At 33.8% G+C, this 18,114-nt stretch overlaps 3 protein-coding genes across 3 annotated transcripts; 2 read left to right on the top strand and 1 right to left on the bottom strand.

Annotated features, from left to right (window-relative positions):
* Positions 1-5,828: 5,828 nt before the first annotated feature.
* On the top strand, positions 5,829-8,313 carry LOC112497919 (protein DEEPER ROOTING 1). The gene is made up of 6 exons (XM_052434291.1): positions 5,829-6,539; positions 6,635-6,722; positions 6,834-7,249; positions 7,363-7,540; positions 7,691-7,752; positions 7,874-8,313. Exons 1-5 carry the CDS (start codon positions 6,534-6,536, stop codon positions 7,708-7,710), a joined length of 708 nt encoding a protein of 235 aa, XP_052290251.1. The 5' UTR covers positions 5,829-6,533; the 3' UTR covers positions 7,711-7,752; positions 7,874-8,313.
* Positions 8,314-11,066: 2,753 nt separating this feature from the next.
* On the top strand, positions 11,067-14,513 carry LOC102608898 (sm-like protein LSM1A). The gene is made up of 5 exons (XM_006474646.4): positions 11,067-11,503; positions 12,696-12,764; positions 12,858-12,973; positions 13,070-13,132; positions 13,951-14,513. Exons 1-5 carry the CDS (start codon positions 11,443-11,445, stop codon positions 14,026-14,028), a joined length of 387 nt encoding a protein of 128 aa, XP_006474709.1. The 5' UTR covers positions 11,067-11,442; the 3' UTR covers positions 14,029-14,513.
* Positions 14,514-14,861: 348 nt separating this feature from the next.
* Positions 14,862-17,920, bottom strand: LOC102608607 (uncharacterized). Its single transcript, XM_006474645.4, has 3 exons — positions 17,674-17,920; positions 16,504-16,625; positions 14,862-15,357 (listed from the first exon to the last, which is right to left on the bottom strand). The coding sequence occupies exons 1-3, from the start codon at positions 17,795-17,797 to the stop codon at positions 15,037-15,039; spliced, it is 567 nt and encodes a 188-aa protein (XP_006474708.1). The 5' UTR covers positions 17,798-17,920; the 3' UTR covers positions 14,862-15,036.
* Positions 17,921-18,114: the final 194 nt, after the last annotated feature.

Here is an 18,114-nt window from a genome sequence, read left to right on the forward strand (position 1 = left end):
CTCATTTACTAATTAAAGTATGCCATGATTTTCCTTCATGGGTACAAGGGCATCCACGTCTCTAACACGTTCCCTGCTTTGTCCATTTAAGTCCTACACAATTTCTCTACGGTATAATAATAGGTAGTACGGTTCAAATGTACTAACGCCTTGATTATTATTAAAATTTGATAATTATAACTTAGAAGTTGCAGTATTATAAGTATTTAATAAGCATTAATTGTTGTACTTTAAAATTAAGTTAATTTAACACGATACTTTTATGATGAGATACCTATAGTTTTTTTACTATTTTTTGTAAAAATTATTATTTAAAGGTTATGTTTATTGTTTTTTTATCAATTTTTATTTTATAATTACAGTTTTTTTTTCAGTAATATGACTTAAAACTACAATATCTCATTACTAAATATGACCTAATACATGCATGCAAAATTTGTTAAAACTTATTTTTGATGTATTATTACAGTTAAATTATTAAGACCTAACTTAACATATTATAGTTGAAGCTTAGCCTAAAAATCCAACTCAGACATCAACTTTCAAAGATTAAGAAAATTTGCTTTGACAGTTCATGGAAAAATTAAAAATCTTTTGATCTAAGTAATAAACGAGAAGTTATCTACCACCCACTTAAAGATTCGGCTTATAATATCTCACCTTAAGAAAGCAATATGAAAAATAACTGAGAACTCCGTTTCTCTATCATTCCAATTTGATTTCTGCTGACTTTTATACACATGCAGAAAATTACCGTATAATACTTTGACGAATCAGTTTCCAAATTCGATACTTATAAATCTTCTTGAAGATATTCCTGATTTCTCGATATATATTCTTGAACTCATCGCATGAATAGAAACTTTTTCAATGGGACTAATAAAAGAAGAGCCAGGCCAGTGAAGCCCTGAAAACAAATCATTACTGACGAGAGATTTTTCACGTCAAGTGTGAGAAATTTTGACTTCAATTTTCCATTTTGGGAAAGTCTCATGGAAACTCGAAAAATTTCCAAGTATAGATGTCGAACAAATAGTGATAAAAAAAGTCGCAAACTTTGAAAATTTAGAATATATAAGAGATGTTTAATGGTTAAAGCCTGTTCTAATGGGTAGAAACCCTCCTCAATTGGCCACTGCCTTGCTTCAAAGTCTTTAGACTTGCATCTCGAGGGAAACTTGGGGAACCCCTAGGCCCTAGTTATGAGCGTTTGATCTATCATTACCTGGAAAAACTAAGAAGGGTCTCCTATTCCCTATAGGCTTTTCTTTTTAAAGTTTATCAAGATAAACCAAATTGTGCCATAAAAGTAACGACGTTTTGGATCAATTTTTTTTTTCATATTATATGATATTATAACTGATATTTACAATCAAATAATTATAGAGACTAATAGTTTATAAATATTCGAGGGACGTCAACTCTACTCACATTTTTAAAGGGAGAAAATTGTCTTCACTTAAATTTAAAGAAGGAAATTAAACCCCCACAATGCTTTTTGTGAGGTTTTAAAGAACTACTACCCTCACACCCTCACAGTTGTGAGAGAGTGGTTGTAGCAACTCGGCCAAAGCCTGAGTGGTTGTTTTGGATCAATTTTCTACTTCTACTTTCTAAGAGATTTTCTACTTCTACATCAAAGGTACCATATTCAATTAATGTATGTATACTATGTGTATATTTTTTTTAAAAAAAAATCACCATATAATTAGTAGTTATATTTAATTGAACTATACACAAGTCATATATGCATTAATTAAGTGTAATATCTCTTATGTACACTATGTACTTTTAGTTTTTAATTTGCGTTATACACATCAATTGTGTGTATCTACATACAAATATTATATTGAAATTAATATTTATTTTTGTTGTTTTATAGCTTTCAATTACTGTTAGAATTAATTACAGATGTTTAGTCTAGTTGTATGATTATTGATATTAAATTGTAATATTATTGATGACAAGGATAACAAAGAATTTATAATAAAGTGAAATACGGATAAATGAATAATACTATGAATTTGAATTAAAAGCATTACAAGTGAATCAAATCAACTGATGCAATGAATTTTTACTTAAGGAATCAATTAATTTGTAATTGATTTTTCATAAGTTAATTTAAAGTTGAAGAGTTACCGTACGTGTTGATTGAAACACTACAAGTAGGACTTTAATTTCACTTCATTAGTACCAAGAAAGAGAAAAAGAAATCATTCCTCCATATCTAAAAGCATTTCTTTGTTTATATATCTCACAATCATACGATTTCGAATCAAAGTGTTTAAGGAATGCTTTATTTTAGTATTGCTAATTGCAATATTCTGGATTTTTTGTATTCTGGAGATAATTTACATAAGAGCTCGATCATCAGCAAATTCTTTCGAACATATGCAGATAAAACCCTAAAAAAGTGTTATATACACTCCTTAAATTCATTGGTCCATCATATTTTTCCTCTTTTCCTCAACAATTCTTGCTTTAGGCGTCCTGAGTTCAATTCTAGTGTTGTTCTATAAATTAAACCAAATAATTATTCTGGGTACTATAAATATATACTAAATGCACATGGTTTCTTCTTCAATTATCTCTTTTTGGGTGGAAAGAGGCTCTCCTGTTTTCCTTATAATGCATATTATGTATTCATAATTACATTTTCCTCAAGTGGTTACAAGATTAATTAAACAGGATCAAGTCCCCTGCATGAATTAAACTTGAACAGGAAAGTTATATGGACCACACTCACATATGACATGCTGATGAAGGATTCTCAATCACGTATGCATGGAGTCATGATTTTTCGATCCAATGGCTGGAGTGCAATGGGTAATTGAATAAAATGACTGCTTCCCTGATTAAGAACGAGTATTACATTAATAGAGGGGTAATTTAATAAAACAAACCAGGTTACTGTAACCTGATCATGTCCTTATTCCCCAATTGGAAGAGTTAAAACAGTAACGTGAGAGACAGCTGCACATATTTGAATAAATGTGATGATGATCATGAGCAAAGTTCTATGCAGGGGAATTAAATAGTTCAAGAAATGACTTGGATCAAAATCAAAGGGGGCCAATGCAAAACATGGAGATATGAGAGCATCGAATTCCGGGAATAAATCAGACCGGTGCCTTAGAGACACGTGTTGGTCGGAAAACCTTCATCAAACTGTCAGTCGACGTGTGGTGCGCACTTAGCGCCGAAGAGTGACTTGTCATCCTGCAGCCATGTGGATGTGATTGTGTGAATGGACACTATCACGTGCCCCCCTGTGCTATTTCGTCCGCCAATTCAAGATGCTCCCTGGTCTAGCCCATGTCATCTAAGAATTAGGACGATGATCTAGCGAGTGCCACTATCTTCCACGGTGAACAATTTTTTTTTTTTAACTGATTAACCATCAGATTACAGAGATATATACAATTGCTATAACAGTAAGTCATCTGTCAAATATTTCTCACAGAGGAATGATATCTCTACTTTACTCGTATTTAACAGGTCATCTGTCAAATATCCCTCACGGAGGAGGGATGTCTCTACTCTACTCGCATTTCGCAAAGGAGAAAAACGTTATAAGTAACTGCTATGACAACATATCATCTGCCAAATATCCCTCACAGAGGAGAGATGTCTCTACTCTACTCGCATTTTGTAAGGGAAGAAAGACGTTATAAGTAGCTACTATGACAGTAGGTCATCTGCCAAATACCCCTCACAGAGGAGGGATGTCTTTACTCTACTCGTATTTTGTAAGAAAAAAAGATATTATAAGTAGTCTACACGTAATTATGTTTAATTGAGGGAGATTGAGTCCGTAGGGACTCGAATCTTTGCCCTCATAGCCATGCTCGACTTTAAGGGTAATGATTTACCACTGGGCTACAAACCCAAGTGACTTCCACGATGAACATTTAAAAATGGGATAAAATCTCATAACTATTTAGATAATATTACGAGATATTCTCGCTTACTATAAGATGAACTATTAACCGTTAGATCATTATTCATAAGAACTAATTATATTTACTAAATAAAAAATAAATAATTGATCGTTTGCTGCTATTAGGGATAAAGGAATGCATTGTATGTACGAATATGATCCCAAAAGTAGGGATTTGCAAGAATTGATACTGCCATATGAAATCCTAAAGTTATTAGAAAAAAAATCCTTCCTTTTTTTGGTTACCCTTTCAACGCAAGTTAAATTTGTTCAAAGTAACTTATATTTCGATGACTTTGAGTGCCTCACTTCACATCTATTCTATAACACCTCGAAGTGACAAACAGATCCTAGTCAATGGATTTCGTTTAATCTGATCATGATCATCATCACCATCAATCGGCTACACAGACGAATTAACTGCTTATTTGCATATATGGTACAGTTGAATATTTATCCTGCAGCTTGGATTATATTATAAAAATTAATGTTAGCCATTGAACATGCATCTAGGAAAGAAAGTATGCAATATCCACCAAATGAATCGAGGTCCTTGACATTGATGTATCGCAAAAATGTTACATCATCTCTTTTCAAAATTGAATGGTGGCAAAAGAATGTAGACGATGTATACGGTAAACTCAAAGCCATTACTATGAGCCACTCACTGATCAAATCTTTTTATCACAACAAAAATGGGGCTCAAAGACGCTGGGCGGTTGACTAATGTATGAATAAGATTTAAATTAAAAGCAGGGTATCGATGATTTTGCAGGGCGTGCGTTTAGAATGAGGGTAGTGGTGGCGACCGAGTGGCGATATGATATCATGAGGTGGCAGGAGGGGTGTCTAATTGGTTGGGTTAGTAAGGGACAATCCCACTCACGGGATCATGGCCTTTCTACTTGCTCATCATTTTCCCCTTTTGGCTTGGTCCATCATCTAGTTGGTTGGGATAGCTCATTCTTCCTTTTACTTTCTTGACTTTTTTCTTTTGGGATGTGTGCCATTTGTTATCTTCTGATAATACTTAGTTTGGATGAAAAATTTTCAAAGTTATTTAGGATTGAAGTTTTTAGAAATTAGATCTAGTAAGAAAATCATTGAAAACTAAACTCATCTAGAAAATAAAGGCGTATGACATTTCGGTTGATGCAGAATCAAAAGCGTACAAAGTAGATCGATCTGATTTAGTAAAATCGATCACAAGTTTTTTACAAGTAATCTCACTTAAACTTCAAAGCTCAAATGACATGGACGTATGCCATATTAGAAGAAGATTAATTAATTAGGACACATGTCATACACATGGAAGGTGGTTGAATGATTTCTTCTTAAAACTAAAAAACTTTATCCCAGTCGAATTAGGAACTTCACATATCCCTTTGAGTCTCTATATAAAGCCAATAGTGTTGTGGTTTATTTAACACAGCACAGTAAAAGAATCTCTCTCTGTAACTTGTTCTCTAGAAATCAATAAAACCCTTGCAATGGTATTCAAGTGGATGTAGACTGGTTAATCAGCTGAACAACTATAAATCGTTATGTCTGATCTTTGCTGCTTTGCTTCTTTTGTGTTTGTTTGTGATTAAACACTTTGATTTTTCACATCATTAATCAGGCTTTGAGTCGGATCAAGTCTTGGTGTGATTGGCTTGGTAATTTATACACTAAATCAACCTCATCAAAAATGACGTGCGTTAAATCTTTTGCCATGCAAACTTTTAGTTATAATTTAAAATGTGGGACTGATTATGATTGAATATATATATATATATATATATATATATATATATATATGACCCGAATCATCTCATCATTATAAGGGATTGGACTGATTATTCCACGTACTCTCTTTCATATATACATGCATGTGTGTGTGTGTGTGTGTCAAATAATTAATGGAATGTGTGTAAACACACCTTCGTTAATAAAACTAAAATATTTAGCGTTATTGTCATAATGTCATGGTTATATATGCTAGACCGAAGGGCAGCATCGGCAAGACCAATTAATGCTCGAGATATATGATGAAAAATTATATTAAGTCACTAAGATAGAAACGACAGTTGTAGTATGAACAACAGTAATATTTTATGCATTGCAGTAGTGTTATAGTGTGTACAGTATTCATGTTTCTATTTTGATGGTGTCTTATTAATCTTAGTGCTCCCATATGATAATGAATTATCTAAATTAGATTATGTTGATTTGATTTTTTTTTTTTTTGATTTTTGACCACAAGGTATTCTGGGGAGGGCCCCAATTGTAGGAGGCACCTTTAAGCCCGTACCACAACTTAGACTAGTAGTTAAAAAAAGGTGACAAATAGAAGAGAGAGAAATGACAAAGAGGCGGCAAAAGTCACTGTTGGGAACTTAAACCAGCAGCTGCTGCCTCCTAACAGCTTGTATATGGAATTTCTCACACCCCCACTCCCCGGCCCCTTTAACTATTTAACTCTGCCACATGCAGCTCAGCTTTTACTCCCCACGAGATCTTTGTCTCTGTATATAAACCTCATTGCACATCCACACTCGTCATTAACTCAACCCCAGCTAGCTCCACATTTATATTCATTTATCAACAAATAATGAGGGTATGACCAATTACCTGTATAGGCTTATGGGATGATGTATATATTAGTTAATGTTTATTAAGAGAAGTTTAATTCTTGTTCTGGTTTCATTTCAGATTTTCAATTGGATGCAAAACAAGCTCGGTGGGATACATTCAAGCAAGAAACCGGACTTGCTTTCCTCATTATCAGCTAATAGTAGAGGTACTTCCAATTTACAATTCATAAATCATAATATCAAATCATCATATACCACACGTCTGGTTTAATATCTTAATGAACTTGTGATTAATGAATATTTTTGTGAAGATGCAGATTGTGTGCAGAAAGAATCTTGTAAAGAAGAATTCGTGGAGTGGACTCACGGGTTGCTAGCAATTGGGACAATTGGAAATGTTAACTTGAAGGACCTGGATCATGATTCTGTACAAGATCCTACCCCTGATGAAGAAGTGGCAACACTTCAAAATGAAGTAAACTTAATATTGCATGAACCGGAAGATTCAGAAGTTGATGATGAAACAACCATCAATGATTCAAACCCCAGGACCACAACAGCTGCAGCCTTTAGTAGCTCTGGGAAAGATATTAGCTTCGATAGTACTAAAAGCCCTGGTGTCATTAGCAGCAAATCATTGTCTTTTCTTCTCAAAAAGATGATTGCTTGCAGAAGTGGGTTTGCCCCTGCCCCAAGTTTAAAAGATCCAGTCTCAGAATCCCAAATGGAAAAGGTACGTAAGGTTTAATTTGCATTTTAAAACGTTTGAACGTCCACTCTGAGAATAATTATTATTCTACATCAACTACATGGTTGTTTTATATTTTTATAATGAATTGGGTACAGATAATGAGGGCTATACTTCACAAGAAAATGAAAATATATCCCCAGAGTTCTGGTACAGCATTGTCTAGTAAAAAATACCTGAAGAGCAGAACAGTGAATACGCCAGAGTCTGCTAATGAGGATGATTTCAATGAAGACGCAGAGAACGGAAGCAAATGGGTTAAGACAGATTCTGAATGTAAGTTTCTGTATGTTTCATTTGCAATCAAAATAACAGATTCTGAATGTAAGTTTCTGTATGTTTTATTTGCAATATTCAAAATGACAGGTTAATTTAGATGCATTGTTTTGATTTTTTTTTATTTTTTATTTTTGGTCTTGATTGCAGATATTGTATTAGAGATATAACTTGCCTTTATCTTTAGGCCATATCCAAGGATTAATTACACGGTAAGAAGGTTACTTCAAACTGTTTCTTTCATAATTGTTTTTGTCTTTTATCCTCGCATTACACAGCGGCCTATTTTGCATGCGTGTTAATTGTTCAATTTATGTTGATTTAACGATGCAGATATTCGGGAATTGTTCCAGTTTTATTGCTTGGATTATTGGAGTCAATTTCTGTTAAATGTGGCACACTTGTAGTGATTAAGATGATGTCCCATTGCTTCCTGATCAATGATCACTCATTTTGCCTTTTTCTTTGGCCAAATGCCAAATGTTAATTCTGTGATGCCTACCTCAGGAAAATAATAATAATAACAAACTCATTGCAACGAATTTCAGCCGTGCTCGAAGGGAGCTGGTGGCGTTGATGCATATGTGAAGTTAATCAGATTGAGGCTTTGTTTCATAATAAGTAAAAGTGAAAATATAATCACCAAGTTTGTGATGCATTGATGTGTCATTAGTTCTGAGTGTTTCCTATACTTTTGATGCATGGATGTTTCATTAGCTTTAAGTAGCGGAATGTAATATTTTTGATGTGTTAAATTAATAATAATAAAAATAATAAAATAAGGGGGTTCAATGAAAGAGTTACCAGGATTTGAGTACCGTTATTTAGAGCCAAGAGACAGCAAGAAAACAGTCTCAAAAGATAAATCATATTATATAGTTCGTAATCTGCCACGTATCAGGATTCGAATTGATCATCAGAAGGTTGAAATAAACTAAATGAAAATAATACTAATGCGATCTCATCTAAGCGCAGACTCCAATGATTGAATATCGTTAAGACCAAACCACCGCCACCGTTCCAATGCGGTCACTTCTCACAAATTAGAAGTTTTGGTGCATTTTAGGTGTTAATGGGCTCATCCTAGGGATGGCAAGGCTCGAGGCCAGGTATGGGTATGGCAATGGCCAGACCCATTCCGAGCATTTTTTTTGGCTACTCAGACCGAGTTTAAAATGCCTGCCATCGGACCGGGTTTTTTAGTTTGGGCTTTTTAAACCCGAATTTTATATTTTATAATATTATATATGTATATTTCTAGTTTATTTTATAATTTTATGATTTTTAATATTTTAAGAAAAATCATACATGAAAATATAAATTTTAAATATATGTAATAACTAGGTCAACTAAATATAATTATTTAAAATAATATATATTTTATTATATTTTTAATAAAATTTAGGTTTTGGGTTGGGCCCCCAAGCTTATCAAGTGATGCCGGGGACCAGCCTGACCCGATCACCTGTCAATATTACCAATCCCGCATCACTGTGGTCCAAGCCAAGTTTGAACTGAGCGGATATTTTTGACATACTTAATTTACATAAAAAAATTTCCGGAAATGTAAAATGTTTGTTTGAAAAGTAAAAAATATACAAATATCAACATCTCTTTTATTTTTTTATTTAATGTTATTTTCAATTCAAAATATATAAAATACATCTTTAAAATTGTTAAAAGAATTTCTATTTAATCAATATACTTTTAAGCAAGTTTCTTTAACTGATCATTTCAAATTTACAAGAAGTAAAGGATAAAAAATATTTCTATAAAAAGTATTTTTGAGTAAAAATTTTTTGGTCAATGATTAAAGAAATTCGTTAAAAGATTTTAATACAAGATACATTGAAATTTTGATTTTTTTTAAATGTATTTCAAAATTTTTAATGGTAAATATATTGAAAAGACTAATGATGATCAATAATGCATCGCCATACAAATGGAAATATGCTAAAATATAATACATAAGACGATACTTAAAACTCAAACATAAAATTAGGGCGATGCCTAACAATAAATACAAATACATAATTACGTACACCATAAATATCAAATAATTGAAAGTTCGAGTGTATGAGATTGGTGTAGTCTACTCACTTTACATGTTATAAGTGAAAATCTTCTTCTAGCGTACAACACAACAAAATTCTAACAACAAATATAGATAAATGAAAAATAAAGACAATAAATTCAACAAAATCCACCCTTATTAAAGGATTCACCTCGCCTAAGGGCATTAGAATTTTGACTGACGTTAAATTTTATTTAGTAATAATAGAGTCACAACCATTTTTTACAAACTGATGTAGTATAAAAATATTAATTGTATAAAATCATCATAGACCCACATAATAAGAAAAAATAGTATTACTTTTCAACGAATCACTTCATACTACATTAATATGTACAAAAACTAACTACGATTATGTTATTATTGAATTTAGGGCAATATTAAATTACATTATCATGTAACAAACATTAAACGAATAAAGTTTCGTTGGATTCAAATGGTAAAATCGAACGAATGGAAATGAAATAAGCAATCGTATCTGTCCCTTACCGGCTCTGGCGAACCGCACCTTTAAGATGCTGTTTTAGGAAGGGAAAACCAAAACCCTTAAAAAACTATATATCGTATGCGGTTATTGTTGGAGCAGTGAATTTCTGAATTTTTGATTTTTTGTTTTTTCCTTTTTTTCATTTCCTCGCGATCAATATTTGACTGACTATACTTGGTGAAATATTTTACGTTGCATAAAAATTATTAAGAGTACTTTGGAAATTCCACCAGCCACCACTTCTTGCCTCCTTCTCCTTCTTCTTATTTATTTATTTTTTCTTTCCTTCGTTACATACTTTAATTTTGTTAGTGCGATGGTCATAGATGAGGTGGTCGGATCGGCCATTATTTTTTTAAATAATTTATTACCAAAATTCATGTTTATGCCTATGACGAAGGGCTTTTTTTTTTTTTTCTTGATACATAACAATATGGAATTTTGAAAACCTAAAAAAATCTAGTCTTACCCAATTTCTTTTTAATTTTGTCTCTTTTTCTTTTCTTTCTTTAAGTTTATTACCAAATTAAAATTTGTAATTAAAGAAGTAAAAGGGGAAAAAAATTACAGAAGAGGTGACATTTATTTAGAGCAGAAGACGATAAAAGAAAGAGAAGAAAGAAAATTAACTTCTATTAAGACAGTTTTATAATATGAAATTGCTCATTTCATTTTCATCCATCTGATTTTACTATACAAATCCAACGACCCGTATTCACATAATGTTTAGTAAATGATAATGTAACTTAACCTTGGCCTTGAATTGTTTACTTTTTATCTTTTTTTTTTTTTTCGGCTGCGTGGTGCATATATTTAAAAAAAAAACAAAATATTAAATTAAAATGTGAACTGAACTACTGAAGTCACTTTATTAACTTGGCCCATGGTCAAAGCTTCAGAAGCCGTCTTAACTTTATTTTTACTCGGTAACTATATAAAGTCCAATCATGTAGAAAAATAAATGAATAATAAAAAATAATTAATAAGAAAAGGAAACAGAGAGATGAATGGCGATAGTTTTTGTCAAAAAGGGCTGTAAAAGTTTAACCTACCACAATAACACCGTTCTATATAATTAGCTCCCAGATTTTTCCCTTTTATCTTTTATGTTTGATTGAATAAAGGTGAGAGAGCTTTGCTTTGGAACTAAATTAGGGTTTTGGTTGCTTTGTAATCTAGAATTGGGTAGAAGAAAAGAAGAAAGATTTGGTGGGTGGGGGTACATTAAATAATAAAACGAGGGGTGGGGGGTTGCTTTTGTTGAAAAGCAAATGCCATTAGCAGCATTAGAGGAAGGAGAATTATTATTTGTAAAAGTCAATAACATCTCTGAATTCCTCAATGTCGTGGGCTGGCCCTGATGATGTCTTTCTCTCCACTTCTCTCGCCACCTATCTCGACAGTAAAATCTATCTCTCTCTCTCTGTGTCTGGTTCTCTGTAACTATATATATTCATGAATTTATAGATGTATGTATTTGATGCATTGGGATGTAAAGTCTGTGCAATTGGGTTGTGTTTAATTTGTTCTTGTTTGTGGTTTTCCCAGTTGCTCGTTCTCTGTTTTTGAGTTGCATGATGTATTGTTGTGTTCATGTTACTGTTTGATTTAGAGGGCTTTTCATCTGTTAAATTTCTTTTCTTGTTGCTCTTGCTGCCTTCTTGATTCTGAGTCAAGAAAAGAACTTTGCTTGTATTTGGTTGACGCCAATGTTGTTACTAATTAAGCTGATTTGGATTAAATACTCCTGTATTGCAACTTTTTTTTTCCCCTTTCTTTTTTGTGGCATGACAGTAACTGAATCCTTTCTCCGCCTATGTGAAGGAGGTTCATACCCCAGACTTCTTGTACAGTTGTACTACTACAAGAGATCCCAAAACAATTTCTGCCTCTTGAGTCTGATTTGATTTTTTTTTTCTTTTTTTTTTTAATTCTTGGAGTGTTTAATTATTGTTTTTGTATATTCATGGTAATGTTTTAAGCTTTTAAGCAATGGTCATATACTCTTAGGATCAAATGCGTGCTGGATTGGTAGTATTGAAGATGGGTAGAATGGAGGATAATTCCTCAAAGAAAAAGGGAGTGTCAATATAAATTGAGTACCATGTAAAACAGCCGTTGATGCACTGGCAGACAAAATATAGAAAGTGATAGGTAACATCAGGCGTCCAGTTGCTAAACTAGTCTCCCAACATTATAGCTCCATGCTTTACTTGCATACAAGCTTTGAATTTCCTACTTTCTTAATCTTATGAAAAACCACGTCTCCCATAGTAATCGTAAATGATTGGGGGTCTTTCTCTTACTTTTTTTTTTTTTCCTTAGAATGGCAGCAGGGGCACTGGGTTTATTTTGTTTGCACTTCTTTGCCGGTGCATGAAAATTATTTCACGTGTTCTGAACTTTCTTTTCTGTGTTTCTTTGGAGTCTTTAAAACTGGATACAAATTTCTAATACCATGTATTAGCTAGAGCATATAAAAAATCTCATTAGCCTATTTAATTGCTCATTGTGTATTATAGGTCTCAAGTAAATGTAGGATAATTGGTTCATTACAATATATTCGGCTCCTTATGCTGTTATTTTTTTCGCAGAAAAAATTCTCGTCCTGTTGCGAGATGGGCGGAAGCTCTTGGGTTTGCTCCGTTCATTTGATCAATTTGGTAAAATGCCGTTACATAATGTTTGCTAAGTTTAATATGCCCTTGAATTTTTTGAACTGTAGTTGCTGACGGAAAATTTCTTCCGATGTGCAGCTAATGTTGTTCTTGAAGGTGCTTGTGAGCGAATCATTGTGGGTGATCTTTACTGTGATATCCCCTTAGGTCTATACGTAATCCGTGGGGAGAATGTTGTCTTAATTGGAGAGCTGGTACATTGTTTTGTCTACTGCTCTGTGCGGCTTGATTCCTTATAATTATTTTTGCAAATATTTTATGTTTCTTTGTTTTGGCTACTCATAACATAGGATTTAGAGAAGGAGGAGCTACCTGCACATATGACTCGTGTATCAACAGCTGAGATAAAGAGGGTAAGTAACATGACGCATATTTTAGATCAAAGTACGCTGATGTCCCAGGATACTGTCCCTCTACAAGGTGGCAACTGATTAGAATTCTTAATGCCATGAACTAATATGTTAGGTTTTGTTTGGATTGTCTGCTGGCTTATATTATTTAGAACTCCCTTCTGCTTCACACATGAAGTGTTATAACTTATAATCTCCTTTGTGGTTTGGTTTAGGTGGAGGTAGGTCAGTGTCCTAGGATTCTGTCCCACCATGAGACTGTACCTCTTTGTTGTGGAAGTTTTTATTATTGCTGTCTTCTGCAAGGGATTTTAAAGCAGTGGTTGTACTTATAGTGGATTTTCAATCAGTGATCCCTAATCATATTGAAGTTAGGGATAAACTAATGTACAAAAAAATACAGATTTCAATACAACAGGACAAAATATACTACATTACTCTTATGTCTTTTTTGTCTTTCAGCTTGTCCCTGACTTTAATAATTAATATGGTTAGGGATCCCTGATTGGAACGTTTCTAGTTATACTTGTTGCCAGATATTCATAATGATTATAGTCTTTCTTGGGTCATGTACCAAGTTCCCCTTATCAGATTGATGTGTGAAAATCCTTCTCTTATTATGATCTCCTCTTGATAACTTTCCTGATTAGATTATCTCATCTTTTCTAGGGTTGTAGATACCAGTTTTCTTTCAATAATGGGTTAAAAAATGCAATCCTTCTACTAAATCAATATGATTGTTGTTACAAAAAGTTATGCACTTCTATTGCTTTGGCACATTATGATTTGCTTATGTCCATTTACTCCTTTCCTTTCTTCAGGCTCAGAAAGCGGAAAAGGATGCCACAGTTTTGAAGGGTTCCATGAGAAAAAGAATGGAGTTCCTTGATTTTGATTAACAGTTTCTGCCATATTGTTACAAGTTCATGCCGTATTTGCAAATATTAGTGCAACGGTGTCCAAAAAGACAGAAAAGACTGGGGAAAGGCAAAGGTTATCCATCCTTCCTGTCGTGCTGGATGAGGAAGTCAAGAGGGAGACAAAAAAGAGATAGTAACAGGTCTGAAGACCTTGTTTGCAAAAACTTGGTGGAGGATGTGGGCTTTCATCTCTTAGAGCAACGATGATATGTGGGTCAATTTATATGTTCAATATACACATACTGGGTTTCTTTAGTTTCAGTCAGGTTTTAGATATTTTTTAACTTCACAAGAAATGATGTTCTCTTTTTCTCTCTTTGCTCCCACTTTTTTTCTGGCTTTTGCTTTGTTGAAATTGCTATGGGTGGTCGCTTTGGTGCCGCATTTTGTAATGGCACAGTCTCTTTCAATTCATTTGTAATGTGTTTATGTTGATTACTTAATAGCATTCAAAAGTTCTTTTATTGTCCGTAGTTCAGCCACGGGCTACTGTGGCATGCGTACAATACAATCTTTTGTTTGCCTCAACTCTTTAAACTGGAATTTTATTCACGCTATTGTTATTCATGTAAAACCACCTTGTATAATTGAACATGATGGTCAAAATACAGCATGCGAAGTTATCTGTCGCTCGAAGTAAAATTTACAATGAGTTAGAACGTCAACTGCCTCATTTGCTACTCATTTTTCGACTCTGCTCTAATATAACAACAAATCAAAATTTCATGTTCATCCTGTTGAACGGTAGCAGTGTATAGAATGAGCAATAGAAAGCACATAACATTGTAGCTGAGATCATCAAGCCACTAAAATAAAAAACCATACGAAATCCTTTTCATACTTAAGGAAAGGTTCCAACCTTTCCATCGTGTTTAGTTTGACACACAAGGGGCTTTCATTATTGATCAATGCATTACATGATTTGCCTGCGAAAGCCTTTACGAAAGAAAAAGATCTGAACCTGAAGATTGCAGACGAAGCTTCTTTTTACTCAGGAAAGGTGAGTAAAGAGATGAGGGGCGCATGATTGGGAAAGCTTGAAACAAGGTCAGAGCGTTTTGCCAACTCAAAGTCTTCAAACTGAAAAGCAGGTGCACAAGTGCATCCCACGAGGGAGTAGTGACTCTCAGCATCCCTTGATTCAACCTTGCTCACTGCCCCATCTGGGGAAATGTGAAAGTCATTGGTTGGAAATGAACCAAACCACACATTTGGGGGCACCGTGTACTGTGGTTGCTGATTGTTTCCAAGATCATTGCCCAGACATGTTAATTTGATTTTCCCATCTTTGTCATTCAGTTCAAATATCTGAAAGAAAACATGTTGTGTTAAAATAGCAAAAAAGGAGAAAGAAGGGCAAACTGGCAAGAGAGACTGATGATTCTGTAGATCGGAGAAACTTTCTTAAGAAAAGGTTATTTTGGATTCATAATTAATTTGTGGAGACAGATGTAAGCAAAACCTGTGATCAGTGTTTTTATGTTTTTTGACTATATTCATAGACTTTAAAAATAAATAACATATAACATAAAATACATTCAGATTTTGAGGATATATATGTGTGTGTGTGTGTGTGTGTGTATTAAAGGGGGTTTCAATGGTGGCCACCAAAGTATACTGGAATCTCAGAGCCATTAAAGAAACTGCCACAGTAATCAACTTTAATAATGCCTCACTTTCTGTAAAGTGTTTTCTCTTTTATAAAACCATACCCAAGACCGGGAGGGGGGGTTAGCCAGAGAGAACTCATGATAAGAGCATTAACATGAAACATATACTGTCAATCATAGCAAAATCATTTGATTGAAATCTAGAGGTAACTGGTTTAAATAGTTCAATCATTAACTAGAAGAAACCAATAAATGCATGGGCAAGGCAATTTTAATTAATGGGTGCAACAAGGGTGGAGAACCGGCAGAATAACAATAATCATGGCAGCCGAAATTTGGGATATCATATAACAGAGAAGACAACCCTTTTTTCTTCGACAGAAGAGGTGGAGGTCTAGTTGAGCTTGACATAATCAAGATGATGGCGTATTCACTCAGGTTGCAGACGAGAGATGGCCCAAAGGCAGAATTGAGAATAAAAGCCTACAGCTAAAACACATGAGAAACACATGGCCAGTCCACGTTGTTTATGGCTTCATAAGGCTAGCTGGACACCCAACTTGATACAAACTGTTCTGGACAAACCATCGACAAAAATAGGTCAAAACCAATGATACTTTATTTGGTTCCCATGGCCACACTATTTAATAAATGAGGCATTACAACTCATTCACTATTAAATAATATCACTGGTTGATGGCTAAACTATATGGAAAAGAATCCTAAAATTCATAGGATGGCTCAACCATCCTAGCAATGGTGGAAAACCCATCAAACAACTATCTTGAGAATCCCAATGAATGCACACTACTATCAATCAGAGTTGAGCAAGGATCACTCATACCGTAATAGGTTCTCCTGTGTAAAAATGCCAGGTTTCTGCACATGGTAATCGATGGAGGCGTGACACACTACCCGATGGTAGCAAGAAGTATATAGCTGTGCTGACAGCACGATCAACTTTGTCTGCAAAGAAAAGCAATCATATTATTGAGATGATCAGCAATGAAAAGACTTTTGCTCTATTTGCTAAAAAGGTGATACGAAATGGAAGCTGTAGCTGTGTAGTAAAGGAAAAAAAACTTGATCATGAATTTAGATAAATTATTTATGATCATAAATCCCAAAATCTATCACCTCAATCCCAAACACACCTAAATTGCTTTAGGAAGAAAATGGTAGTCAGGCAATAATCTGGAAGAAAAATAACTTAAGTTTCAAAACTTGGAAGTCACAGACATTACAAGGTCCTACATAAAGAGATGGCTGTCAACAATTTCTAGGTTAAATTGGATTTATTTAGCGGAATATGTTCAATCTACATAATTGTCCCTACACTCAGTAGAGACCTCAGAATCAAAATGAAATTATTTTATCTGAAATTTATGAACTGCATCACACAAATTTATTCAACTATGAGATCACTGTTCACTGAACTACAAATAAAGGTTCATTCAGATCAGATGCTACACCATTCCATGTTTGCAAACATATCTGTCAACTTGAAGATAGAGAACTAGATAATTAACTTTTAATACCTCTTAATTTCAACCTAAAGGATTGGATAGGATAATCGGCTTTCTATTCAGCTTTTAATATGAAAGGTCTGTGAAATTCAGAAGGCAATAGCATAATAGTACGGATATGAATTCACTGAATCTTAAAAATCATTTGGGATTTCAAATTCGTGCAGCCAAAAAACAGCTTTGACACTTTAAATAAGGCAATCTCTAAAAGCAGTCCACAAAGTGGTCCCCTCAGAAAAGTAGTATAGTACCGACTTCAAAGTACAAAGACCGCAGACACAAAGTATATGCATATACAGTCTTAGAATCTAACCATAAGATGCAATCTAAAAAAAAGAATTATGCATACCCAGATTAGCAAACAAGATCCTTTAGCTGGATTTACAGCATAATAAATCCAAAAACAATGCAATCATTATCAAGTATCAACTAAACCAAAAAAGGAAACAACAGTGGAAAGATAGAGGAAAGGCAAGTGAAGACTTTACATTCAGAGGGAAGTTGAGACTTGGAGAGAAAAACAGAAGCGTCTCTGAAAGTTTCTGTGTAAAAGCCACCCTCTACGTGTGGCTTTAGATTCAATTTAGCTGATATCTCCGATGCAGTAACCATCTTGATGTTTCGTTTCAACTTCTGCCGCAGGACTCATCAACAACTTCTGCAGCACTTAAATTGTCGTGCATAAATTTTATTTTAATATAACCCCAACAGTAGATTCAAATCCTCCGGCCATGTGTTTGACTTTGGATTGGATTATTGTAAACTTTTTGTTATTTAGTTTTAATAATTTCCCCACTTTATTGTTTAACAATAATAAATACAGCCGTACAGGGTAAATTACCTCTAAGGATGTCATTTACTACCAATAATTCACATTTACATGGGATAGTTTGGCATAAGTTTTTTTAGTATTGAATTAATGTTTGTTC

Source organism: Citrus sinensis, chromosome 9 (genome assembly GCF_022201045.2).
Source record: "Citrus sinensis cultivar Valencia sweet orange chromosome 9, DVS_A1.0, whole genome shotgun sequence".
NCBI lineage: Eukaryota > Viridiplantae > Streptophyta > Magnoliopsida > Sapindales > Rutaceae > Citrus > Citrus sinensis.